This window comes from Ovis aries, chromosome 1, assembly GCF_016772045.2.
Source record: "Ovis aries strain OAR_USU_Benz2616 breed Rambouillet chromosome 1, ARS-UI_Ramb_v3.0, whole genome shotgun sequence".
Classification (NCBI taxonomy): domain Eukaryota; kingdom Metazoa; phylum Chordata; class Mammalia; order Artiodactyla; family Bovidae; genus Ovis; species Ovis aries.
The window spans coordinates 218,175,250-218,202,423 of NC_056054.1; the positions used below are offsets into that span (position 1 = coordinate 218,175,250).

General features: G+C 43.4%; 1 protein-coding gene across 4 annotated transcripts in view; it reads left to right on the forward strand.

Moving 5' to 3' along the window:
* The first annotated feature begins 2,600 nt into the window (after nt 1–2,600).
* Nucleotides 2,601–27,174, forward strand: part of LRRC31 (leucine rich repeat containing 31) — a 28,132-nt gene continuing 3,558 nt past the window's right edge. Inside the window, exons 1-8 of one of the 4 annotated variants that reach the window (XM_027958543.2) lie at nt 2,601–2,746; nt 10,328–10,471; nt 13,581–13,748; nt 18,266–18,433; nt 18,943–19,110; nt 19,891–20,055; nt 23,112–23,279; nt 26,948–27,115. In XM_027958543.2, coding sequence (XP_027814344.1) covers nt 2,704–2,746; nt 10,328–10,471; nt 13,581–13,748; nt 18,266–18,433; nt 18,943–19,110; nt 19,891–20,055; nt 23,112–23,279; nt 26,948–27,115 — 1,192 coding nt within the window. In that variant the 5' untranslated portion in view covers nt 2,601–2,703. The remainder of the gene's footprint in view (nt 2,747–10,327; nt 10,472–13,580; nt 13,749–18,265; nt 18,434–18,942; nt 19,111–19,890; nt 20,056–23,111; nt 23,280–26,947; nt 27,116–27,174) is intronic. The other 3 variants (XM_012099639.4, XM_012099657.4, XM_012099647.4) reach the window with 3 other exon arrangements.

The window sequence follows — 27,174 nt, forward strand, 5'->3', positions numbered from 1 at the left end:
GAAAGTGAAAATGGAGAGTGAAAAAGTTGGCTTAAAGCTCAACATTCAGAAAATGAAGATCATGGCATCTAGTCCCATCACTTCATGGGAAATAGATGGGGAAACAGTAGAAACAGTGTCAGACTTTATTTTTTTGGGCTCCAAAATCAGTGCAGATGGTGATTGCAGCCATGAAATTAAAAGACGCTTACTCCTTGGAAGAAAAGTTATGACCAACCTAGATAGCATATTCAAAAGCAGACATTGCTTTGCCGACTAAGGTCCGTCTAGTCAAGGCTATGGTTTTTCCTGGTGTCATGTATGGACGTGAGTTGGACTGTGAAGAAGGCTGAGCACCGAAGAATTGATGTGTTTAAACTGTGGTGTTGGAGAAGACTCTTGAGAGTCCCTTGGACTGCAAGGAGATCCAACCAGTCCATTCTGAAGGAGATCAGCCCTGGGATTTCTTTGGAAGGAATGATGCTAAAGCTGAAGCTCCAGTACTTTGGCCACCTCATGTGAAGAGCTGACTCATTGGAAAAGACTCTGATGCTGGGAGGGATTGGCGGGCAGGAGGAGAAGGGGATGACAGAGGATGAGATGGCTGGATGGCATCACCGACTCGATGGACGTGAGTCTGAGTAAACTCTGGGAGTTGGTGATGGACAGGGAGGCCTGGCGTGCTGCGATTCATGGGGTCGCAAAGAGTCAGACACGACTGAGCGACTGAACTGAACTGTGTTTTTTAAAATCCTAACATGGGTAAACACAAGTTTACCTTTGCCATCTTTTTTTTTTTTAATAAATTTTCTTTTCTGTTATTATTTGCAAAACATATCACATTGTAATCTTTTAAATTTTTGTTTATTTTTAATGGAAGATAGTTGCTTTACAATATTGTGTTGTTTCTGCAATATATCAACGTGAATCAACCATAGGTACACATATGTCCTCTCCCTTTTGCCACCTTTTTAATAGAAGTGTTGTCATCCTTTTTAGTAAATCCCTTTCCTTGCTTAAGTTCATTGAGAATAGTATTATTAACCAATACTAGAAATGTATCTACAATAATACGTTTTCAAGACAAGAGTTCTGAACAGGGCTGAAGTAATAGGCCCGTTAGACAAGTGACCTAAGATACCGTGTGCCACCAGAATGCTTTAGAACTGAGTGACTGAGTCAGCTTTTTAAAATTACCTAGGAGTTTTATTTTGTATTTCTTAAAACCCATTTAGACATTTGGATTTTTGAAAATTATGCCATACTTGTAAATACATAAGGAGAAAACAGCAAAAAGTAATTAAAGCATTTTTAAAACATTTAGAGTCAGCCTTCTGAATTAAAATAAATTTTAATTTAAAAAATTTTAAAAACTCACAAAACAAAATTTAACATCTTAACCATTTCAAAATCTGCAGTTCAGTAGTGTTAAATATATTCACATTGCTGAACGACTGATCTCCAGAAATATTTTACCTTACAAAAATAAAACCTTGTACGCATTAAGATAACCCCCAATTTTCCTCTCCCCCAAGTCCTGGCAACCACTGTTCTACAATCTGTTTCTATACATTTGATTCCTCTATATATGTCATGCAAGGAGAATCATATAGTATTTGCCTTTTTGTGATTGGCTTTTTCCTCTTACATTCTCAGACTTCATTCATGTTGTAGTATGTGTCATGCTTTTTAATGAAATAAGTTTGGGGAAGAAAGAAAAACACATTTCCCCTTAACAAGCAACACTGAAAGTATGATTCACTCTAAAAACGTTGGATCAAAATTTTAAGGCCTTTGAAAGCATTCCTTGAAAATTTTAAATAAATGTTAAGCCAAAACCTAAGGATGGACAAAAGAAGAAAAAGATATTCCTCACTTTTGCAAAAATAAATGAAAATCACTTAAAAGTAAGAGAAATAATGTGTTAAATATGTATTATCCGTGGGGTTTCATGGCAAATAGCCTCACCAACTGATAATACAGTAAATTATCAACAATAATTACTCAACTAAATGCCAGCCATTGGTTTTCCCAAAGAGCTTTTAAGTGAATGCCTCTGATTCTGGGAGAAGAGGCAAAACCTCAGTTTTCTTTTGTGGCTATAGTCTAATTATGCTATGATCTGAAAAGTTGCCCAAATTCAGTTTCCAGGGTTTGTTTACCTTCACAGTGTAAAACCCAGCACAGAGATGAGGGGGAAGCCAGAGTTTGAGTTGCCTGAGTTGCTGTGAGAAAGCCTGAGAACGTTCAAGTTTGTATATAGAGAGGAATTTCCCAAAGACATTTTGAAAACATTTCTAAGCATGAGCATGGTAAAATGCTGCTCAGCCCACAGTGTATCAAGAAATAGGCGGGTGCTTTCCCCTTTACTCTCACAAGCCCGCCTTCCTCATACTTGGAATTTTTCTGGCTCCCTGTTAGCTCTCAGCAGCTCTCTTCTCCTTTCTGCTTTCCTCGTCCCCCACTGTGTGCTGTTTCCTCTGTGTAGTTTCTAGCCCTTCCTGGCTCCCGGCCCTTCCGTTCTGCTCTGTAGTGTCCCGTGGACACAGAGAGCCCAGCAGGGCCTCACCAGCTGGGCGGGGTTTCATGTGGGTAAATGACCACATCCTGGAGCACCATCCAGCAGTGTTTTCTTAAGACTTTGGAGTTGAAGTCACAACATTTAAGGAGGGGGAAGAAAAGGGGAAGCATTTACTGGGATGGCTCTCCAGAGAATGGCTGTGTATGTGCCTCCAAAAGGTGAGATTGAGCGAAAGTGACCACGGAGGTAAGCCTTGGGTGGGTGCCAGAGAAGCAGTAAAAGGAAAAGGGCCCTTGGGTCATGGTGGAATTGAAATGGGCAGGCATGGCTGCAGGTTGTGGCTGGATTCACAGGCTAAAGGTCTCTCCCACCTAACCTTCTGAGGCTTGGTCAGCTGTGGGGCTGTAGCTGGACAACTGTCTGGTCCCATGGCTGTCTGTTCCTGTGTAAACCTGGGCTGAATCCTGCTCTGGTTTGAAAAGACAAAAAAAAAACAAAAACAAACAAAAACAAAAAAAACCCTAGCTGTTACTTCTAAAATAGTACTCCAGGGGACTTCCCTGGCGGTCTAGTGGTTAAGACTCCAAGCTTCCACTGCAGGGGGCATGGGTTCCATCCCTGATCAGGGCCAAAAATAAATAAATGAAATAAAGTAGTACTCTAGGTATTAAGAACATTCCATCCCCTAGGCATGGAGGTAGGCTCTGCAAGGTCATTGAAGATCCCCTGTGTGCAAAATGTTTCTTGAACCATTCTGGAATGTAGTATTACAGAAAGACCCATTTTATAGGGAGGGAGCCATGAACATTGTTATTTCAAGAATATCTATTAGGCCCTAGCCTGAGGACAGAATGTAAACTTTAATAGCAGAATCTAAAATTCCATTTATAGTTTTATCCCTTTAGTTTAAGTCTTTAGTACTTAATTGCTTTGCACAGTTGTATCTGACTCTCTGTGGCCCCATGGACTGTAGCCTGCCAGATTCTTCTGTCCATGGGATTTTCCAGGCAAGAATACTGGAGTGGGTTGCCATTTCTTACTCCAGGGGATCTTTCCTACCCAGGGATGGAACCTGTATCTCTCTTGGGTTTTCTGCATTGATAGGCATATTCTTTACCACTAGCACCACCTGGGAAACCCTGTTTCAGTCTTTAATCCTCCCTTTAAAATGTAAGGAGATCCCAGGAGGGACGATAGATTAAACCTTCATGAATCTTGAGCCTGAAGTGACAGCAGACCCACCCCTAACCTCCATCCCCCACATCCCTTGCTCCAGGCACCCAGAATCCACTCTTAGAGGCAACCCCAGGCTCCTTTATGTCTTCATACCTGGAAGCTTTTGAGCCTGATTTTTCCTACCTGGGACACTTCTCCTTCTCTCTTTTTAACTATCTCAAAATCGAGGTAATGTCACTCATTGCTCAGAGTTATGCTCCAAGCCAGGCTTAGTCCAGTGGTGGGTTCCCTAACCACAGGGGTCTCTTCTCCCTGACGGCCCTTGTCCCAGGGTAATTGTTGGCATACAGAGCCATCTTTCTACCAGGTTAAGGATTAAGTAATGTGAGGTGTGTCTTGTTGGTCACTGACCCTCTTGTGTCAAGAACAGTATCTTGCCCAGAGTACGTTCACTTCGTGGAGTGAATTAATTCCTGACTGCCAATGTGTTTTTATGGAAACAAGTGCAGGGCTGAGTAGTGAAAGTGAAAATGCCAAGAGATGCACCTGGAGTCCCTGAAGCAGTCTCCTCTGGGTGACAGTTTGCAAAGGGCCAGGGAGCTTAGAGGCATGCCAACTTCTATACAATCTCTCTCAGAAGGTAACTATGACTGCTGAAATTTAAAAGGTATCGACACATTCAATGCACTTGTCGAAGAGGTGTTTAAAGAATCGTTTCTCACAATAAAATAGGGCAAAGTTTCAAACTCAAATTTGCTTTGGATTTGTTGAATATTTTAAATAATTTGCTCATTTTACTTTTAATTATCAAAAGTAATTATGTCGCAGAAAGGTTTAGAGAAAAATACCCAGTTTCATTTTAACACAAAGTGCTATCTCTTCAAGATTCTTTTCAGATTCTTTTCACATGCATATATTTATGGTCAACCAACCAGTCAACAAATATTGAGTACCTCCTACGTGCCAGTCGCTTATTAGAAATATAGCCACGCAAAAGAGAACCTTATGTACACAAGGGACAAAAAGCAGGCATACTTTTTGTGTGATAAGTCGTATGAAGACCAATAAGCAATATAAGGAGATAGCAAATGATGGGCTGGGGTAATTTTAGATGCAGTTGGCAGGAAGGCGTTTCTGATTTAGTAACAGAAACTCTTGAGCTGAGATCTGAAAGGCAGCCACGTAGAATGAATGAAGCCAGCCATATGGATATTTTAGGGAGCAGCTTTCCAGGCAAAGGGATCTGTAAATGCAAAGGCCCAATATGCGAGTGAGCCTGGAGTGCTTGAGAGCTGGCCAGGAGGTTAGGGATGCTGAAGCAGGATGAGAGATGGATAGAGGATGAGGGGAGTAGGGGACTAGTCAGGGAGGCAGCAGAGGCCAAACAGACATGGCTTTGTACAATTAGAAGAGCTTATAAAAGCCTCCTGAGCTTACATGGAGCTGTGATCCTCCTTCTGGGATTAATTATACTGTTCAGTGCTCACATGGTTACATGACGTTCATATGCCTACTTTTGACAGTGGCATAATATTCCATTCCATGCTTATGGCATAATTACTAAGTTCTTTTTTGCCCTTTGGTGAGTATCTTTGGCTTTCCCAGTCCCTTGTTTTCTCCTTCACTGTGTTACACTAAATAGCTGAAAGTTCCCAGCACAGAGATTACAAATTCAAGGGTTATGAAAATATTGCCACCCTCTCTCTAAAGTCATGACATATACAGTGTCATCAGTATATTATTAGAGTAAGTGTATTTTAAAAACATTTATACTTTTCGTGCAAACGCATGTAAAAGAGAGAACAGTATGAGTCCCCATGATTACCTCCCTCTAACAATTATCAACCCATGGCCAGTCTTATTTCATTTATACTTACCCCCACATCTGTCAGATTATTTGTTCCACTTTACCTGTGAGCAGTATCACTTTACCTGTGAGCAGTTTGAATACATTTTTGAAAGTAGAAAATTAAGAAGTCTGTCTTTAAAAGAAGGTAATCAGAAGGTTGTTGCTATTTGTTCTAAAGTATGATTTGGAGCTTTGGGAACATGGTTAATGGATACCCATGTAGTACTGCCCAGTCATGTCTGACTTTTTTGCAACCCCATGGACTGTAGCCAGCCGGGCTCCTCTGTCCATGGGATTCCACAGGCAAACACACTGGATTGGGTTGCCATTTCCTTCTCCAGGGGATCTTCCCAACCCAGGGATCAAACCTGCATCTCCTCTGTCAGCAAGTGGGTTCTTTACCACTGAGCCAGTGGATACCTATTATCATGATTAAATTAACAGTGCGGTCAGCTGGTTATCTCAGCTGGCGAACACCAGCCCCTCAAGATGTACGTGGCGTCTCCATGTTCATTTCTCCCCAAACTCAGTGGCCCCAGGAGTTACATGAATTGTCCCCCAAGTGGCTCTGGGACCTAGCTGGTCCTCTCTGTTGCTGTCCTGGCTTTCTTGTCTATTGCCTGGACTGCTGCTGCTGTTTCCTACCTGGTTTCTCTCCTCCTGGTCTTGCTCTCTTGCCAGCCTGTCCCCCACACTTCTGCCGGGTGCTCTTTCTAAACCACAGATGTCTTCCACCGGTTTGAAATTCTTCACTGAGTCAGTCTTGCCTTGAAGAGAAAGACTATATTCTCAAGTATGATCTTCATGGTGTTTGTGGTAAGCTGAATATCTCTTCATGGCCTCTGCCTTCCCCCAACCTCACATTCCTCCTCTACTGCTGATATTGTGATTTACCTGCAGTTTCCTGATCTGGCCACATTCCCCCAGAGCAGGTCCCTGTGCCAAAAAAGACCTTCCCTGTGTCTCTACCCTCCCTCTGCACCCCTCCCCCACTTATCCCTCCCTCCTGACCACCCACCTGGCTGACTCCAACTCATCTTTAAGGCGCAATTTATTTCACTTAGACTTCCCTGGTGGCTCAGACAGTGAAGAACTTGCCCGCAATGCGGGAGACCTGGGTTTGATCCCTGGGTTGGAAAGATCCCCTGGAGAAGGAAATGGCAACCCAATTCAGTATTCTTGCCTGGAGAATCCCATGGACAGAGAAGCCTGGTGGGCTACAGTCCATGGGGTTGCAAAGAGTCGGACATGACTGAGCGACTAATACTTTCACTTGGAAGCTTGCCAAGGCCCATCCCAAGAACTGAAGCACTTACTGTCTCTACCCTGGGCCACCTGGCACCCCTGCTGGCCTCCACCCTTGTACTTCTCTGTACTGTGACCGTGGCTCTTTCATCTGTCTCCTCCATCAGACAGGTAGCTCCTTGTTAACAGGAACTTGTTATCTTGATTCCCTGTACCGCACCACCCACGTTACAAACACACAATCATGTTTTACGAGAGCATTAGGATTCTTGGTTGTAAACAACAGAAGCCAACCTCTCCAGGTTTAGCTTGGAAAAGAACCTAATGAGAAGATCCTGCTTGGCTCACAGAATCTCCTGGAGAAGCAAGAACGTGGTTCAGCAGAACAGCAGCTAGAACAGGCCCTGAATGGCTCCACAGAGCCGCTCACATGTGGTCACTTTGCCCCCTCCACGGAGTGCCAGCCCTCCTCTAGCAACAGCCAACCTGTAGCAGATCTGACTCATTTGTTATATATACTGAGCTGTCACCTAAGATATTTTTTGAAGGAAGAGTTTCATAGATTCAAAAAAACATACATATGGTCTGTAAGGCGATGTGTGGGGGCCTCAAAAATGGGTACTCATATTTATACTTAGGTGTTTTGATAAATATTTATCATCTTGATTTTGGTAATTGAGGAACTATAAAGCTAGTATTCATTCATTCACTCATCTAGCTATCTGTTCATTCAACAATGTTTAAAAAGTATGTATCATGTCAAAGGTATTGTAGAGTCCCATCTTCCTGGGAAGGTTCAGCAACTTTAAGTCACTACACTCCTGATAAGTGAACCAGGTGGGAATTATAATTTCCATTTTATAGATGAGTAAACCAAGGCTCAGAGAAGTTAAATGACTTGCTTACCTGATGGTCACACGAGTTGATCTAGGTTTTCCAGTTGTGCTGCCTTGGACTTGCCAATCAATCATATAAAATATATATTACAGAGCACCCACGTAGGGTGTGGTCTGCAAAGGGATTTCAGAATCTGTCAGTTGGTTGGTTGTTGGGCTGCACCCCACTGGCCTGCAAATCTTGTAGTTGCCTAGACTTAAGACCAAAGAAAAAGCCTGGTGACAGCAACAGAGACATCAGTGTTCATTGGTTAGGGGCATCTTACCCAAAGGTCCTGGAGTCACACCCCACCATGTGTGACAGACAACGGGCAGAACATGGCAGCAGTCTTTGATATTCACCAGGAGGAGGAGGTTACCATTTATAGGGGAGGTGGGCTCATCAGTAACCAGGGAAACCAGCAGCTGGGGCAGGGGGCAAGCAGGCAGGCAGTTACTAATTAAGTCCTGTAATTAAGAGGATTGGATAGTCATGTGAGGGAAGCAGGGCCTGGTCAAGTAGGGGATGGATAGAGATCAAGAGAACAACCATCCTTAAAGGCCTGACCATACATACATCATTGGTGGTGGTGACCTTGGAGAAACAATTTATTTGGTCAGGTAAGTGTGGCAACCAGAATGTAGAGGACTAATTGGTAACAGTGTTGAAGAAGTGGGGCCAGCAAGCACACTCCTCTCTTTTCAAACATTTGACAGTAAAGGAAATGATTGACAGAACAGTGGCTTGAGGAGACAACAACAAAAAAAGAAGGCTTGGTGAAGCTGGAACTTGAGCATGGTTGTAGGTTGAAGCTACAGAGATAAAAAAGCTAAAAGACAAAAAGGAACGCAACAAGACACAATGCAGAGAAAAAAATTTAAGCACAAATATTTAAAAAGCACACACACATAATGGGCTTTGGAGCAGATTGTTCTGGGTTCAAATTCTGACTCTGCCGCTGACCAATTAATAGTCTGAGTCTCGGCTTCCAAATCTATGAGACAGTGTGCTTACGACTCCTTGCATCAAGTGTACACAAAATGTTCTGTCCTCACTGGCATAGAAGAGGCAGTCTGTCCTCGTCCCCCTCATCCATAACTCTCCTATGATCCACCCCAAATTAGGGTTGTCAGAAAAAGAAAAATACCTGCATTATTTGGGATGTACTTTTACTAAACAATGATTCTTTGTTTACCAGAAGTTTAAGGTTAACTGGACATGGTATTTTTGTTTTTCTTAAATCTGCAACCCTACCCAAAATAAAATACCTTGTATATAGCTTACTATAATAAAAATTGAAGGCCAGAGTGAAGAGGTAAACGGTGGGTGGATGATGCTGCCTCTTACTGGTAGAATGTGGCAACACCAAACATCCTAGGTTGGCCTGTAGGCGGTTTTCTTAAGAATGGCAAGCCACTAGACCCGCTGCAGAAGAGAGATGGAGTCTATTATCCTGCTAATATTTTAGTCTAAATTTACTAGTATGGTAATGCTGCTATCTTTTCATTTTCACCGGTGCCAATATATTTCTTTTTCTCTATATGATTTGTATACTTTTTTGTCAGGGTTAGTAGAGTATTACTGTACACTTGGAACTTATGCTTTCCTATTGGATTCCAGTATGCATACTGTTTGTATATGTTTTATTTATTTATTTGGCCTCACCACATGGCATGCAGGATTTAAGTTCCTTGACAAGGGATTGAACCTATGCCCCCTGTGGTGGGAGCGTGGACTATTAACTATTGCACCAACAGGGAAGTCCCTAATTAAAGTCACTGTCTGTACATGCTTATGCATTTTGTCTTACAAAAGTACAGTATGTCCTACATGTGGCTTACATGTTGACACATGCAGTAGTAGACAATAAAATTAATTATTAATTAATAAAATCAATATAGTCCATGGAGTCACAAAGAGTCAGAAGCATAAGTTCCAAATGTACAGTAATACTCTACTAACCCTGACAAAAAAGTAACACACACACACAAAATTATAGCTTTTTATTTTTATTTAATCTTTTTAAATGTTAGTGACATAGTGCAGCATTATTACAGAGGAACTTGGCAAGAGTGTCACATATGTCCCTAAAAAAAAAAAAAAGTACCTAGTAACAAAGACAAATGAGGTTTTCTGAATATATTCTCTGGCAGGAGTTGAGAAAATACAAAAGCTCTTGTAGGCACTACTGTCTGGATTTATTAGTTGAAGGGTCTAGGAAATGAGCAGCAAGTGCTCCACTTGCTCCTTTTAGCCATCTGAGGCTCATCAGGGGGGACTGCAATGTTCCCCCTCCTCGTCTGTCCTGTTAGGAGGCCAGCATGTGGGCACCTCCCCCAGCAGTGCGTTCACCAAAGATGTCTATGCATCCTTCCACCAGAGCTGTCTTAAACATGGTGCTAACAAGTTTACCGCTTCGTCTAGGAACATGATTCAGTCTCCATGCAAGAAGCTCAGGTCAGGCCATGAAAGAAAAGCCCCTGAGTTCCTCAGGCTCCACTGTAGGAAAAGGGTCCCTAGAGCAGCCAGTGTTGAGCACCAGCCACAGGGACAGAGGTCAGGTTTTGTCCCCTTCTGAGTTGAGGTTTCACAAAGGACTAGTTCACAGTTGTCTGTCTTCTCATGTGTCTCATCTTTATACTGTCATTCATAGCAAAGTCTTCTTTATTCTTATCATACAGCCAAGACTCTCACTTCAGAAACAGAACTGAGATCCAGGATGGAGGAAAATGAGCGGTTTCTGCAGAAGCTAGGCAGAAAGGCTGTCAACAAGTGTCTAGATCTGAACAACTGCAGACTGACAACAGCGGATGTGAGGGAGACGGGTCTGTATGGAGTCGACCTTATCCAGAGGCACAGAGGGCACAGAGGGCTGAGATGAGCAGGCAAAGCGCTGCATCCTCACTTGGTAACCTGAGGTCTGCAGGGTGGCCTAGAGAATTCGGGAAGAGCAGCTACATTGCTGTTTAAAAAAAAAAAAAAAGTCAATTGATTCTTCCTCAAGTCTCAAAGATTTGAGCCCAAATTTAGGTGGGAGGTTTGTTTTTTCCTGAACAATTTTACCTCTCTACTAATTACCTCTAACTCTCTGAAACTCATCTCCTCCTATATATGATATAAACTCGTCCATAAAAGTAAGCCCTGCTGGGAATTTAAAGGGGCATCATGTTGTTATCTGTGGGATGAAAAGTATCATTCCTAGGGATTATTGCTCACACTTTTTTTTTTACACAAAAGAACAACTACTGTTTGTGACACTCTAGCAAGAGTTTGATTGCAAACAACCTTCTCAACAACACCATCATCACCTTCTTAAAGATTCTCTTTTTTCGGACATCTTAAGTCAAGTAATTAATCACATTAAATGTGTCTACCAACAGAGGAATCAAAAGAACTGCATTTTGAGTGAGGAGGGGTGGGCTGGGGCTGTCCTTCACTATTTTAATTAAAATCCATGCCATTACATTTGAGACAGATCTCTTAACAGGAAACTGTAACCGTGCCTGTGATTCTCAAATGCCTATGTACGGGTCAGAATCTTGCAGAACCTGTGGAAATGCATACACTTGAGTCCAACCCAAACCCACTGAACTGAAATCTTCCAGAGCACGTCCCAGGAATCCTAGTTTTTTGCCTTCTAATGTGTTCAATAGACTTTCATACTTTGTAACACTTAAGATCATGGTAAACAAAATTAAATTGCTGAAGTGCTTTGGGCTTCCCTGATCATGGAAAAAGCAAGGGAGTTCCAGGAAAACACTTATTTCTGCTTTATTGACTATGCCAAAGCCTTCAACTGTGTGGATCACAATGAACTGTGGAAAATTCTGAAAGAGATGGGAATACCAGACCACCTAACCTGCCTCTTGAGAAACCTGTATACAGGTCAGGAGGCAACAGTTAGAACTGGACATGGAACAACAGACAGTTCCAAACAGGAAAAGGAGTACGTCAAGGCTGTATATTGTCACCCTGCTTATTTAACTTATATGCAGAGTACATCATGAGAAACATTCCAGCACAGCTGGAATCAAGATTGCCAGGAGAAATATCAATAACCTCAGATAGGCAGCTGATACCACCCTTATGGCAGAAAGTGAAGAGGAACTAAAATGCCTCTTGAAGAAAGTGAAAGAAGAGAGTGAAAAAGTTGGCTTAAAGCTCAACATTCAGAAAACGAAGATCATGGCATCTGGTCCCATCACTACATGGGAAATAAATGGGGAAACAGTGGAAACAGTGTCAGACTTTATTTTGGGGGGCTCCAAAATCAATGCAGATGGTGATTGCAGCCATGAAATTAAAAGACGCTTACTCCTTGGAAGAAAAGTTATGACCAACCTAGATAGCATATTGAAAAGCTGAGACATTACTTTGCCAACAAAGGTCCATCTAGTCAAGGCTATGGTTTTTCCTGTGGTTATGTATGGATGTGAGAGTTGGACTGTGAAGAAGGCTGAGCGCTGAAGAATTGATGCTTTTGAACTGTGGTGTTGGAGAAGACTCTTGAGAGTCCCTTGGACTGCAAGGAGATCCAACCAGTCCATTCTGAAGGAGATCAATCCTGGGTGTTCTTTGGAAGGAATGATGCTAAAGCTGAAACTCCAGTACTTTGGCCACCTCATGAGAAGAGTTGACTCATTGGAAAACACTCTGATGCTGGGAGGGATTGGCGGGCAGGAGGAAAAGGGGATGACAGAGGATGAGATGGCTGGATGGCATCACCGACTTGATGGGCGTGAGTTTGAGTGAACTCCGGGAGATGGTGATGGACAGGAAGGCCTGGCGTGCTGCAATTCATGGGGTCACAAAGAGTCGGACACGACTGAGCAACTGAACTGAACTGAACTGAACTGATGACTCAGACAGTAAAGAATCTGCCTGTAATGTGGGGGACCTGGGTTCCATCCCTGGGCTGGGAAGATTCCCTGGAGAAGGAAATGGCAACCCACTCTTGCCTGGAGAATCTCAAGGACAGAGGAGCCTGGTGGACAATAGTACATGTAGTCACAAAGAGTAGGACATGACCGAGTGACTAACACTTTGAACGCTGGTAAAAAAAAAAAAAAAAACTATAAACGTATTTTTTTTGCCCCTAAGTGTGTCTTCAGAATTTCTTCAGAATGGTGGAAGGTCAGAAATTGCTGCGCCTGTAACTCTAGAAGCTCACTATGTGATGTCTAACTGCTGCCACTATTTTGACATCCAAGACAACCATTTAAAAGCAAGCAAGCAAAGACACCTTCCAGCCTTGACTTTGGCATTTCCACTCAAGTCTTGTTGCCTCAGGAGATAAAGATAACCTCAGAGAATTTTGTTCACAGAGAGTAATTTCATTTTTCATGAGCAATGGAGGAGACTCAGAGAAGGTTCTGGTCAGGCTTTGTGCTTGTCTAAACCGCCACATGTTGGCCCATGTAGGTATAAAAGGAGGTTTGTAAGACGGTGATACCCAGGTGATCTAGATAAGAAAAAATAGTTAATGGGCACTGTCTGAGCAGTCCTGGCCAATGGAGTGCTCCCCGGGCCTTCGGCCTGAGGGTCCAATAGAATGACAGGGTGATGGTTGTTAGAGGGTTTGCAAAATAAAAGGACCAGTTTACACACTGTAGTGACGGCAGTAGTAACAGTGGTAGCTGAATTGCCGTTTCCACCACAGTAAAGGAGTTCTTATGGAATCTCACAGAAACACCACTGCCTCTTCAGAATGCAGTTATTTGGCAGAAATCAAAAAGGTCCCAAGAAATAGGATATCACGTCGTAATATCACGACGTCTCCAGTTGCACACCTGAGGGAGCCCTGCTGTGCGGAAAGTCAGCCCATCCATCCTCCTTCTATCCTGTTACAGAGCAACAGGCAGTATAGATGAATGCTGTTTACTACAAATCACAAATTCCACATATAAATCTGTCTTTTCTTGTGTTCACTTCTAGTTGCTTTGCTGCCTTCTCTCCCAGACTTGGAAAAACTGGATATTTCCTGGAATGATGTCATAGGCGGAAACCTCCATGTACTCACCCAGCAAATGCATCTTGTCAGCAAGTTAAAAATCCTGAGGCTGAGTAGTTGCAGACTTACCGCTGATGATGTTCGGGCACTGGGTATGATGAATGCTTCCCTTGAGAGAGTGCTTGCCTGGAAGGATCTCTGCAATCCAAACCCTCAAGGGCAAATCACCTGGGTGCCCACTCCCCTTGGAGTCCCGTGGACGAGGATGAGAGCGCTGTCCCTACAGGATGCAATGCTGTGTTGAGCATTTGCGTACTTTCTAGAGAACTGTGTAACCGGCACCCAGAATTGCGCTAAGCCCTGGGAGAAAGAGGGGAACAGGCTGACCAAGCCTCTGGTCTCAGGGAGTTTAAATGGAAATAATAATTGCAAAATTTGCTCTCTCTGGATCTGTTACCTCATCTGTAACACAGAGAAGTTGGGATAGATAAATTAAGATCCTTTCCAATCTCAAAATACTTTTCTCTTTTCCCATTCCTATTTTTTAAAAATTGATCAAAACAAGATTTTTCAAATAAAAGCAATGGTTTAAGTAGAACCAGAACCTCAATTAAGTTAGTTTTGTATGTTGAACGTTGAATAACCTAAAATGTAGGCTAAAATTTGCCATGCTGCTAACCCAGCTGCTTTACTGGAATGCTTGCTGATTTTAGATGCCAGACATACTTTTTTAGTCTTCTTTTCATCGCAAGTCTTTATTTCAATTATGTATTTTGATCATTTACATCTCAGCAAAGATTTCTGTAAAAGCAACAAAATTTATGCCAATGTCTTTTCTCTAAACTGGAGGAGGAAATGGCAATCCACCCCAGTACTGTCAGAAATATCCCATGGACAGAGGAGCTCGGTGGGCTACAATCCATAGGGGTCACAGAGTCAGACACGACTGGGTGTGCACAGATGCACTTCTCTCTAATCATTCCCTAGAAAATGGCCAGATCCTAGTTCAAATCCTGGTCCCACTTCTAACTACTTTTGTGACCATGGACAAAACAACCCTCCCGAGCCTCAGTTTTATTATCTCTGAAATGGGGATAATATCCACCTCAAAAAATTGTGAGGATTAAATAATTTTTATAAAGTACCTACTACATGCTTGACACATAGTAGGCACTCAATAATTGATAATTCCTTCTTTCCCTACTTCCCCATCCAAAATTACCTTTCTGTGGTTTTCTATGATCAATTTAGCCTCACAGGTTAGCAGCTGGTTATCATGTAGCAGAGTCTCAAATTTAACATACTGTTACTCAGGCATGAAAAGAAGTATAGTTTCTTTTTTTTTTTTTTTTTGACTAATCTAATCTTTTTCATGATCCTCCAACCTTAAGGAACCAGAAATTGAATTTTCTTTTTTTAATGTTTAAATTTATTTATTTTAATTTTATTTTTGTAGGCACTGGGTCTTCGTTGCACAGACTTTTCTCTAGTTGTGGCAAGCGGGTCTACTCTCTAGTTGCAGTGCGTGAATTTCTCACTGTGGTGGCTTCTCTTGTTGAGGAGCACAGGCTTTAGGGTGCTCAGGCTTCAGTAGTTGTGGCATAGGAGCTTAGTTGCCCTGAAGCATGTGGAATCTTCCCTGACTAGCAATCGAACCAGTGTCCCCTGCATTTCAAGGAAGATTCTTTACCACAGACCACAAGGGAAACCCAGCAAGTGGAATTTCTACCCTGGGACTCACTCCAAACTCATCTCGTCCAGGAGAGCGTCTGCAACCTCGTCACTGATGTTTTGTGTCCTTTTCCCTCTCGTCAAGAATTTATCCTCTCTGGAAGGACTTCTATATCCTCTTTACCAGGAGGAGCTTTCTTATCATCCATACTCTACTTAGCCTTAATGGCAGATGGGGCATAAGAAGGGTAGGAGAGTAAATGGTTTATTGTTCAGTTCAGTTCAGTCGATCAGTCGTGTCTGACTCTTTGCGACCCCATGAATCGCAGCACGCCAGGCCTCCCTATCCATCACCGACTCCCAGAGTTCACTCAGACTCACGTCCATTAAGTCAGTGATGCCATCCAGCTGTCTCATCCTCTGTCATCCCCTTCTTCTCCTGCCCTCAATCCCTCCCAGCATCAGAGTCTTTTCCAATGAGTCAACTCTTTGTATGAGGTGGCCAAAGTACTGGAGTTTCAGCTTTAGCATCACTCCTTCCAAAGAACACCCAGGACTGATCTCCTTTAGAATGGACTGGTTGGATCTCCTTGCAGTCCAAGGGACTCTCAAGAATCTTCCCCAACACCACAGTTCAAAAGCATCAATTCTTCGGTGCTCAGCTTTCTTTATTGTTAAGAAAACATAAATCAGGAGTCATCCCAACATTATTACACCTGTTAAAATTGCTTAGTGCAGGATGGCAAGTGTACAGTGCTCCAATATTAGATGGACTGCAGACAATCATGCCCTTTCTCCCTGATCCTGGGCATGCCTCAGGGCTGTTCAAAGCCTCACCCCATTGACTGGCAATGGCATACAAAATGACACCTGTTTAGTGGCTTATTTTGTTAAAATTCCTGAAGAATTTGCATGTTTAAGTGGGGCTCGCGTACTCCAAAAACCTTAAAGTGAAAGTTGCTCAGTCATGTCCAACTCTTTGCAACCCCATAGACTGTATAGTCCATGGAATTCTCCAGGCCAGAATACTAGAGTGGGTAGGCTTAAAGCTCAACATTCAGAAAATGAAGATCATGGCATCTGGTCCCATCACTTCATGGGAAATAGATGGGAAACAGTAGAAACAGCGTCAGACTTTATTTTGGGGGGCTCCAAAATCACTGCAGATGGTGATTGCAACCATGAAATTAAAAGACGCTTACTCCTTGGAAGAAAAGTTATAACCAACCGAGATAGTATATTCAAAAGCAGAGACATTACTTTGCCAACAAAGGTCCGTCTAGTCAAGGCTATGGTTTCTCCTGTGGTCATGTATGGATGTGAGAGTTGGACTGTGAAGAAGGCTGAGCACTGAAAAATTGATGCGTTTGAACTATGGTGTTGGTGAAGACTCTTGAGAGTCCCTTGGACTGCAAGGAGATCCAACCAGTCCATTCTGAAGGAGATCAACCCTGGGATTTCTTTGGAAGGAATGATGCTAAAGCTGAAACTCCAGTACTTTGGCCACCTCATGCGAAGAGTTGACTCATTGGAAAAGACTCTGATGCTGGGAGGGATTGGGGGCAGGAGGAGAAGGGACGACCCAGGATGAGATGGCTGGATGGCATCACCGACTCGATGGACATGAGTCTGAGTGAACTCTGGGAGATGGTGATGGACAGGGAGGCCTGGTGTGCTGCAATTCATGGGGTCGCAAGGAGTCGGACATGACTGAGCGACTGAACTGAACTGAACTAGCCTTTTCCTTCTCCTGGGGATCTTCCCAACCCAGGGATCAAACCCAGGTATCCCGCATTGCAGGTGAATTCTTTACCAGCTGAGCCACAAGGGAAGCCTGAAAAACCTTAAACCATAGAATAAGTAATCAGTGGCAGAAGTTCACGCCCAGTATCCAGCAGTAGAATATAGGTTTCTGGACTCAGTGGACCTTCCAACACTCTTAATTGGTGTTCAGATTGACTCCACATGTTGAGAAAGTATATTTTCCGTGTGTGCAGCTCACCATTCTGTTCTGCCCCCAAAGCAATGACAATCATTCCTAAGGGCTGACTCCTCATTCTCTCCCAGCTTCCACTCTGTAGCCCTCAAGTGTATCCTGTGTGAAGTGGTCCCAGAAATGTTAAGTTTCATCCCTGCTCACTGCATCCTTCTTTACCCCAGGGCTGTCATAAGCTGCTTGCATTCCAAGGCATCATGAGCTGCTAATGCCTAGTGCTCTCTTACTCATTCCTCCCTGCCATGGTTGGATCAGTTGTATGTGATATTCTTGATGTCAGAGTGAGCTTTTCCTCTGTGATGGCCAGTGCCCTGCTTTTGCTTCTACCTCTGGCTGAAATATAACAGTGGTTATGTTGGGGAATAAAATTATGGGCGATTTAAATTTTCGTGTTTTATTTTCTAAATCTTTTATATTTCTACCTCTGGACAAGCTTCTCAGCAATAATGATCCCTAAAGAGGGTGGATGAGAGAAAGTAGATGGACTGGTAGAAATATTTACTACCATAAAAACGATTTGGTAAAATCATGGTGGCTCAGGTAAAGAATCTGTCTGCAATGCAGGAGACCTGGGTTTGATTCCTGGATCAGGAAGATCCCCTGGAGAAGGGAATGGCAACCTACTACAATATTCTTGTCTGGAGAATCCCACATACAGAGGAGCCTGGCGGGCTACAGTCCATAGGGTTGCAAAGAGTTGGATACAACTGAGTGACTAAGACAGACACACACCCCTTACCAACAAGCGGATTTTTTTTTCCCACAATTTTTGCTTATGAGCATGGCTTCAGAACTCTGGCTATGCCTAGAAGCTCACCCTGCTGGTCGTGGGTAGGAACTGGGTCCTTTTCTCCTCCCTGTTCCCCGGCATCTAACCAGGACCTGGCCCGGCTTCAATACTTTATAAATGATGGTTGTATTGACTTTCAAATGAACTCCCTGCTTTGTGAACCTGGCAACCAACCTGATCTTTGGACCTTTTTTTTTTTTTTTTTAAAACAGGAGAAGCACTTAAAGTGCTGCCTGAACTTGAAGAGTTGAATTTGTCTTGGAACAGTAAAGTGGGAGGAAACTTGCCTCTGATCCTCCAGACGTTGCAAGAAGGGAGCAAGATACAAACACTTGAGCTCGTGGACTGTACACTCACATCAGAAGATGGGGTGTTTGTGGGTAAGTAGAATTTGGTAGAGTCTTTCCCAGGAACAATGTGAAGATGCCCATAATGGGAGAGCTTGGGAGTTGACATTGGGTGTGTTTCCTCTCACCCCAAATTGAAAAAGTAGCTCACTATATCCCAGGTCACATGAAGATGTAACACTCTCCCCATCACAGCCCCCGCCTGCCCCAACTTTCATGCCCACATCTGCTTTTTTGGCTGTGCTGGGTCTTCATTGCTCCAAGTGAGCTTTCTCTAGTTGTGGTGGGTGGGGCTACTCTTTTTGCGGAGCACTGGCTCTAGGGTGTATGGACTCAGCAGTTACAGCTTGTGGGCTCCAGAGCACTGGCTTTAGTATTAATCGTTGCAAGCTTAGTTGCCCCATGGCATATGAAATCTTCCCAGACCAGGGATGGAACTCGTGTCCCCTGCATTGCTGACAGATTCTTAACCACTGAACTGCCAGAGAAGTCCCACACCCTGCATCTTTACTGAGTTGTTCTTTGGATTTCTTTCCTTCCAGGTCAGTTGCTACCTAGACTGCAAAACCTTGAAGTACTAGATCTTTCTATTAACAGAAATATCGGTGGCAGTCTCAGTAGTATTGCTCATGGACTAAAAAGTACCTCAAACCTGAAAGTCTTGAAGTTACATTCGTGTGGATTGTCACAAAAGAGTGTCAAGCTACTGGGTGAGTTAGCAATGACTGAAGCTTCTATATAATTTTATTTTACGTTTAATTTTTTAAGCTGTTAGGAAATATAACAAACTAGAAACAGAGGTTAGGTTGGGGAATGAGATCATGGGTAATTTAAAATTAAAAGTTTTATTGATTTTCCAAGTCTTAACAGTGAGCATGTATTTTTACAATTACAAAACTAAATGGCCAGCTCCGAAAAGGCCAGGGTATTTTAGATTTGAGAGAGACAGTGAGCAAAATAAAAGTGTGCTACTAAAGCTCTCCATTTCTCTCTTACTTTTGAAATTACCAGCATTATTTTATGCTTAGTAGTAGGAGGGAATTGGTGCTGATAAAAATAACTTCAGTGACATCTGTAGTTAAAATTTGCTCTGCTATATAGAGTACCCCCATTACATGAGAATATAAAGTGCCATGTATTTTTATCCTTGAACCTTCTAGAGCCTGTCCTATCCTTCTCCTTGGCAGTTTAAGTCTAGAATGCTGCTAATGTATCGGTGCTGAAGGATAGTAGAGGAAGGACCATTAGTTGCAGAAATCTGAGCAAAATCACTAGCAATCAATGCAGGTCATAGGGAGAGTGTTCGAAGCCATTGTCAGGTCCAAAGGGGCTAGTGGTACAAAGCAGACTGTTATCCCTCCACTTGGGCTTTTGTCATCACAGTGCATCTATTTTCTTAGTCTCCCTTCTCCACGTCTGCCCCCTGCCCTGCTCTGCTCCTGCCGACTGTCCTGTAATATGTCAGAGTGGGATTTTGACCTTCTTTGTAGATGCCGCCTTTAGATATTTGTGTGAGCTGAGGACACTAGACCTTTCCTGCAACAAGGAGCTGGGTGGAGGGTTTGAAGACACCACAGGGCTGGCCACACTGGAGCACCTGGAGGGGCTGGATCTTCGCCAGTGCTCACTGACGGCTGACGACGTGTTGTCCCTGAGTGAGTAGGTGCTGCAGAGCTGAGGGAGTGCTCTCAGAGCCTTGGCATATGTTTGGGAAACTGGTAAATCTGAGATGTACTGTTTATGAAGTTACTGGGAGGATCACATCATAAAAGTTCTGTGAATGTCCCCATATAGTATTTGGCAAATATTAGGTGCCCAATAAATGTTGTTGTTCAGTTGCTAAGTCATGTCCAGCTCTTTGCAACCCCATGGACTGCAGTAGGCCAGGCTTCCCTGTCCTTCACTATCTCTTGGAGTTTGCTCAGACTCATCTCCACTGAGTTGGTGAATGTTAGTGAATCTAAACTCCTATAGACATCTGTGAAGGAGGAAGAAATTTTGAATTCCTAGGGCTGTTTAGAAATGAATCTATTAATATCACAAAGCATATTACAAAGAAGGATGTATAGGGAAAGCCAAAACGAAGGGTGTTGAGGCACTCTCTCTCGCAGGTTATGCCAAGACACTTAGATAAGGTGAAGTTACAGAAGCTCAGTGGATAGTGCATAATTACAATTTTAGGTCACTACCTTTACTTTCCTACCACAGATATAGTCCTGTTACAGGTAACGTATATGCAATTTCCCCTAACAGCAAGCACAGCCATAGAGATTAAGGGTTTTATTCATCTGCAGCCACAATAAACCTTCAGAATACATCCTGAGTCTGACCATGGCTCACTGTTTAGACCTCTACTCTCCTGCTCCAGCCCACTGTCAGTTCATGCCTAAATTATTGCAAGAGTCTAGATAGCTTTCCTGCTCCTCTGTCACTCTGACTGCAATCTCTATTTCTTTCCCGTATCAACTTCTCCAGCTACACTGTGCTGACTCCCACGCACACCAGCCATGCTCTGCTTTCTCTCTGAACGATGGGCTCCTCCTAGGTAGCGATGGTTTTCTTCAGTATCTCTCTACCGCTTGTGCACAAGTTCTGGCACAGAGCTGGCACCCAGCAAATGCTTGTTGAATGTGTGATTGAACGAATCAATCAATAAAGAACGAGAAAAAGAAAATTTTTGTCATTTTTCGTATAATTGGGGGAAGAAAACAGCAAAATAGGTCTTTGGGTCTAATATCAATCTTTTAGCCCTGCTAATTTGTTTCTTAGACTCTTATCCCTCAATTTGGGAAATTGAGGTGAGTTCAAGTCTTTCATGAAGATTTTAAAATAGTAAACAATAACTTTTTGAGCTTCAAATGGAAATTGTGATGGATCAGCATCTCTTTTACTTATGAGTGTCATACCTGCGGAGACACTCCTGAATTATCAGTCCATCAGATTCCAAATAATGAATTTCCCCTGCTACAACTGAATAACACAAACTTCATATCTCATCTTGCTGCTCAGATGAAAATTAAAGTGCTAGAGGACTTGAATTGTTACCACTAGTGCAACCAAGAGATTAGCCTCTATTATCTGGAGGCCACCAATAGAGTAAATAGCCCCAGAAAGGTAATGGTTATTTAATAAGAATTGCATGGTCCTCCTCCTTAATTTTAAAAAGGCGGAATTGAAAATACATCCTGTTTTCTACCTTGTGATATTAAAGAATTGAACATTCTTTTATCTGATCATTCTCAATGGCTTCAAAGAAAGGGAATTATGGATCACTTAGCCAATGACATCTGATTAATCATCTAATTGTTCGAGGCCCTGTGCTGCAGGCTAAGGGAAATTCAGAGTCAGGGGCTTCAGTTTGTGGGGGCGGAAATAAACCAAATACATGGTGAAGATCCCCTGGAGAAGGAAATGGCAACCCGCTTCCGTTTTCTTGCCTGGGAAATCTCATGGACAGAGGAGCCTGGCAGGCTACAGTTCATGGAGTCACAAAGAGTCGGACGCGACTGAAGTGACTTAGTACACATGGTGAATACAACGTGCTGTGGGCATCAGACGAGGGAGAAATGGTTGCATCTGCGGGGATCACAAGTACCTGCCCTCTTTTTTCCTTTCCTTCCCCTTCCTTTCTCCTGTCCTTCTCTCCTTCCACTAACATTTGAGCCTCAGATTTCTAGACTCTGATGCACATTCTGGGCAGGAAGAAGCCTCTACACACAGAGCTCACCTTCAGTGAGGGAGGGCAGAAGATTTGCGAATGAACAATAGATACGCAAACAAGTCATGTAACAGGGGTGCTGGGAGGAAAAGAGAATAGGGCGCTGTGATTGTGACCACAGGATTCCTGTGGCTTTGGTGGCCCTGGAAGGCTCTGAGGAGGTGAGTCAGCCCCACAGGGGTCCCAGGAAACTATATTTCCCACACTGGGAAGAACTAAGGCAAAGGCCTGAAAGCATGAAAAGCAGCAGAAAGACAGGGAAACGGGTCCCTCCTGGCACAGCAGGGGCCCTCAGGACCCCACTCTGGTGCTGTCACCAACAGACATCTGGTTATTATTATTATATTTTAACCAATGTACATACCTTAATTTTTTAAAAAAAATGTAGCCACATGTGGGATCTTAGTTCCCCAACCCGGATTGAACTAGGCCTCCCTGCATTGGAAGTGTGCAGTCCCGACTATTGGGCTGCCAGGGAAGTCCCAACAGACATCTGTTCTGACTGCTTGATTTCATTGCCTTCCTAGTACTCCTGACTTATATTCTGAGGAAAGAATGATCATATCAAACATTAACTGAGCAGTTACTGTGTGCCAGGCACTGTACCAGGCACTTTATATATACCAAGTCACTTTATCTTCCCATTGTCTCTATGGAGTAGTTATTGTTATTATCATCGAGAAAACTGAGGCTCAGAGAAGTTAAGCAATTACCCAAAGTCACACTGTTCTTTAGCAACAAACAGGATGAGAACCCAGTTTCCTCTGTCTCCGAAGTCTTTGCTCTTTACTTCCAGCCTGGAGAGAGGCTTAGAGAAGAGCCCAAACTGCATGCTGGGGAAAGTGGCTGGTGTGTGTGGGGAGGAACGGTGTGTAAGGAAGGGCAGGGGTCACATAAGCAAGACTCATGCTTGTTGATCAAGAAGACTGTGGCACCTCCCGAGACCCTTTGTGAGATGCTGCCTAAGCCATGTCACTCTTGATGTTTCAACAGCTCAGGTTATCCCTTTACTCGCGAGTCTTCAGGAATTGGATTTATCTGCCAACAAAGAGATGGGCAGCTATTCTGAAAACCTACTCAGCAGGCTCCGATTTTTACCAGTGTTGAAGTCATTGATAATCAGCAACTGTGCTTTGGAGAGTGAGACTTTTACTGCCCTGGGTAAGCGATTCTCCGGGTCCCTGCAGACACTGGCACAGTAACACCCGAGAGGGAGGCCTCTGTTTCCCTCCAAGTGAATTTCATTCCAAGGCTCAGCCATAGGCATATTGAAGTATCAATCTGTCCTCTTTTCAGGAAATATGCTCTTTTAAAAGTGACTTTCAAGGCCACATGGATGATTTCTGGCTTTTGAAAATTTAACCTTTAACATTTAAAGTATGCAGACTTGACCCTTTGTATCCAGGGGTTCCAAATCCGTGGATTCAACGAACAACAGGTCAAAAATAATTTGGAAAAAATTTCCAGAAAGCTCCAAAAAGCAAAACTTGAATTTGCCTCATTCAGGCAACTGTTTATATAGATAGAATTTGTATTGTGTTAGGTATTATATAGGTGGTGCTAGTGGTAAAGAACCCACCAACCAATGCAGGAGACATAAGAGTTGTGAGTTCGATCTCTGAGTTGGGAAGATACCCTGCAGGAGGTCATGGCAACCCACTCCAGTGTTCTTGCCTGGAGAAACCCATGGACAGGGGAGCCTGGTGGGCTACAGTCCATAGGGTTGAAAAGAGTTGGACACAACTGAAGTGACTTAGCACAGCACAGAAATGATTTAAAGTATATATATGGGAGGATGTGCATATATTATGTGCAAATACTATGCCACTTTACATAAGGGACTTCAGTATGGATGGGTTATGGAAACAATATCCCTGTCTATACGGAGGGGTGGCTGTATGACCAACTTTGGAGGTTCACATTTGTAGCACCTTGTAATTCCACTGAGGTCAATATAAATTGGGATTGCTGTGAGTCTGATGGGCCATCAGAAGGCATAAGTCTTTTCAATTATAGCTACACAATCAAAGAATCATAATCAAGTAGATATTACACTAAATTGCATCATGTGACATGAATCTACAGATAGTCCCTGACTTACAATGATTTAACTTAAGAGTTTTTGACTTTAAGATGATGTAAGGGCTTCTCTCGGAGAAGGCAATGGCACCCCACGCCAGTACTCTTGCCTGGAAAATCCCACTGACAGAGGAGCCTGGTGGACTGCAGTCCATGGGGTCACAAAGAGTCGGACACGACTGAGCGACTTCACTTTCACTTTTCACTTTCATGCATTGGAGAAGGAAATGGCAACCCACTCCAGTGTTCTTGTCTGGAGAATCCCAGGGACGGGGGAGCCTGGTGGGCTGCCGTCTATGGGGTCGCACAGAGTCGGACATGACTGAAGTGACTTAGCAGCAGCAGCAGCAGCAAGGGCTTCTCTCGTAGCTCAGCTGGTAAAAAAAATCCGCCTGCAATGTGGGAGACCTGGGTTTGATCTCTGGGTTGGGAAGATCCCCTAGAGAAGGGAACAGTTACCCACTCCAGTATTCTTGCCTGGAGAATTCCATGGACTATATAGTTTGTGGGGCTGCAAAGAGTCGTACATGACTGAATGACTTTTACTTTCTAAAAGCAATATACATTCACTAGAAATCACACTTAGAATTTTGATCTTCCCCTGGGCTAGTGATACATAATGTGGTATGATACTCTCTCGTGCCATCATAAAGGCAAACTTAACAACCTCTCTGTACCCAGACAACTCTGTTTTTCGCTTTCAGTATAGTATTCAATAAATAACATGAAATATCCAACACTTAAGTATAAAATAGGGTTTGTGTAAGATGATTTTGCCCAACTGTGGATGAATATAAGTGTTCTGAGAATGTTTAGGTAGGTTGTGTGCGTGTTTGCTAAGTCACTTCAGTTGTGTCCAACTCTTTGCAACCCCATGGACTGTTGTAGCCCACCAGGTTAGGCAAAGCTATACTGATGACCTAGGTGTATTAAATTCATTTTTTACTTAAGATATTTTCAACTTATCAGGATGCTGCTGCTGCTGCTAAGTCTCTTTAGTCGTGTCCAACTCTTAGCGACCCCATGGACTGCAGCCTACCAGCCTCCGTCGTCCATGGGATTTTCCAGGCAAGAGTACTGGAGTGGGGTGCCATTGCCTTCTCCATATCAGGATGCAATCCCACCATAAGTCTAGGAAGATCTGTTTTATTCCATTTGAATTAAGAAGTAAACCAACAATAAAAAAGAAGTAAATCAAGTAAATATATACATATTTCTGTATGTCATTTTAGAAGAAAAAGTTCAATTTCTTATTGATAGGTCTCTATCATATGAGTGGGAGGGGTGTTCTTATTAGATATTTTAAAAAGAATATATATCTACCCCTCAAACATTTCTTAGAAACGAAATGTAAAATGTAATTAATGACTATACCTTGTGAATAAGTTGCTCTGGTTAGTTTTAATGTTAGGGGGAACTGAGAACTAGGCAGAAAATCTTTCAATTTCCTTCAAACATCTTTCCAAGACACACTATTTCCCTTCCTTGTTTCTGTAACTGCAGTTAAATAAACACAATACATTTTGGTGTTTCAGAGTTCTAGGAAGGTTTGGCCTTGTCTCAGTTTCAGAAGCCACTGGGATATGTAAAACCAGGACACACTCTGGAAATCTTGACTAGATGAGAAAACTGTTTCTCTCTCTCTCCTTCTTAAACCTGAGATGAAGGAAAGAAATGCCAGTTGATAGTGAATTAACCATTTAACCAGGGGCTTCCCTGGTGGCTCAGATGGTAAAGCGTCTGCCTGCAATGTGGGAGATCTGGGTTTGATTCCTGGGTTGGGAAGATCCCCTGGAGAAGGAAATGGCAATCCACTCCAGCACTCTTGCCTGGAAAATCCCATGGATGGAGGAGCCTGATAGGCTACAGTCCATGGGGTCGCAAAGAGTCGGACACAACTGAGTGACTTCACTCACTCAACCATTTAACCAAGTTTTACTTTTCTATAGTTTCCAAAATATCTTCCAGATGAAAATAGACAACATAAATTGAATCCATGCATTTCAGGCAGGAGAAACAAGGAATTGTGGAGGGCTTCCCTGGTGGCTCAGACGGTAAAGCGTCTGCCCGCAATGCGGGAGACCTGAGTTCGATCCCTGGGTCAGGAAGATCCCCTGGAGAAGGAAATGGCAACCCACTCCAGTACTCTTGCCTGGAAAATTCCATGGGCAGAGGAACCTTGTAAACTACAGTCCATGGGGTCGCAAAGAGTCGGGCACGACTGAGCGACGTCACTTCACTTCTTCACTGCCCACACCCAGAAATGATGTCCCTCTTTCACCCAATTTAATCCAAAGACTGCTGGATCTCAGGACTCCCCTAGTGGTCCCTGGGCTAAAATTCCACACTCCAATGCAGGGGACCCACTGACCGACTAGGGTCGATCCCTAGTCAGGAACTAGATCCCACATGCTGCAACTAAGACGTCTCTGAAAGTGAAAGTGCTAGTTGCTCAGTCATGTCTGACTCTTTGTGACTGCATAGACGTAGCTCACTAGGTTCCTCTGTCCAAGGGGATTCTCCAGGCAAGAATACTGGAGTGGGTCTTCCAGGGGATCTTCTCAACCCAGGGATCGAACCCAGGTCTCCCGCATTGCAGGCGGTTTCTTTACCATCTGAGCCACCAGGGAAGCCCACAACTGTCTTAACTCAGTGATAATATGTTGCCCTAGCCTAAGTTGCTCTCGTTCAAAGTTTATGACCTCTAAGGAAGTCTAAGTTATTGCTATTCTTATCGCTGTCAATTTCAGCTGAAGCCTCCATTCACCTCCCTGCTCTGAAAATAGTCAACCTTTCTTGGAATAAGTGTATTGGCGGCAACCTGAAGCTGCTCCTGGAGATGCTAAAGCTTTCAACGTCTCTTCAAGTGCTGAGGCTGAGCAGCTGTTCCCTGGTGACAGAGGACATGGCTCTCCTGGGTTTGTATCTTCTGGTTCCAAAGCTGTCCTGACACTGAGCCCAGTGTGCCCGCCCTGCC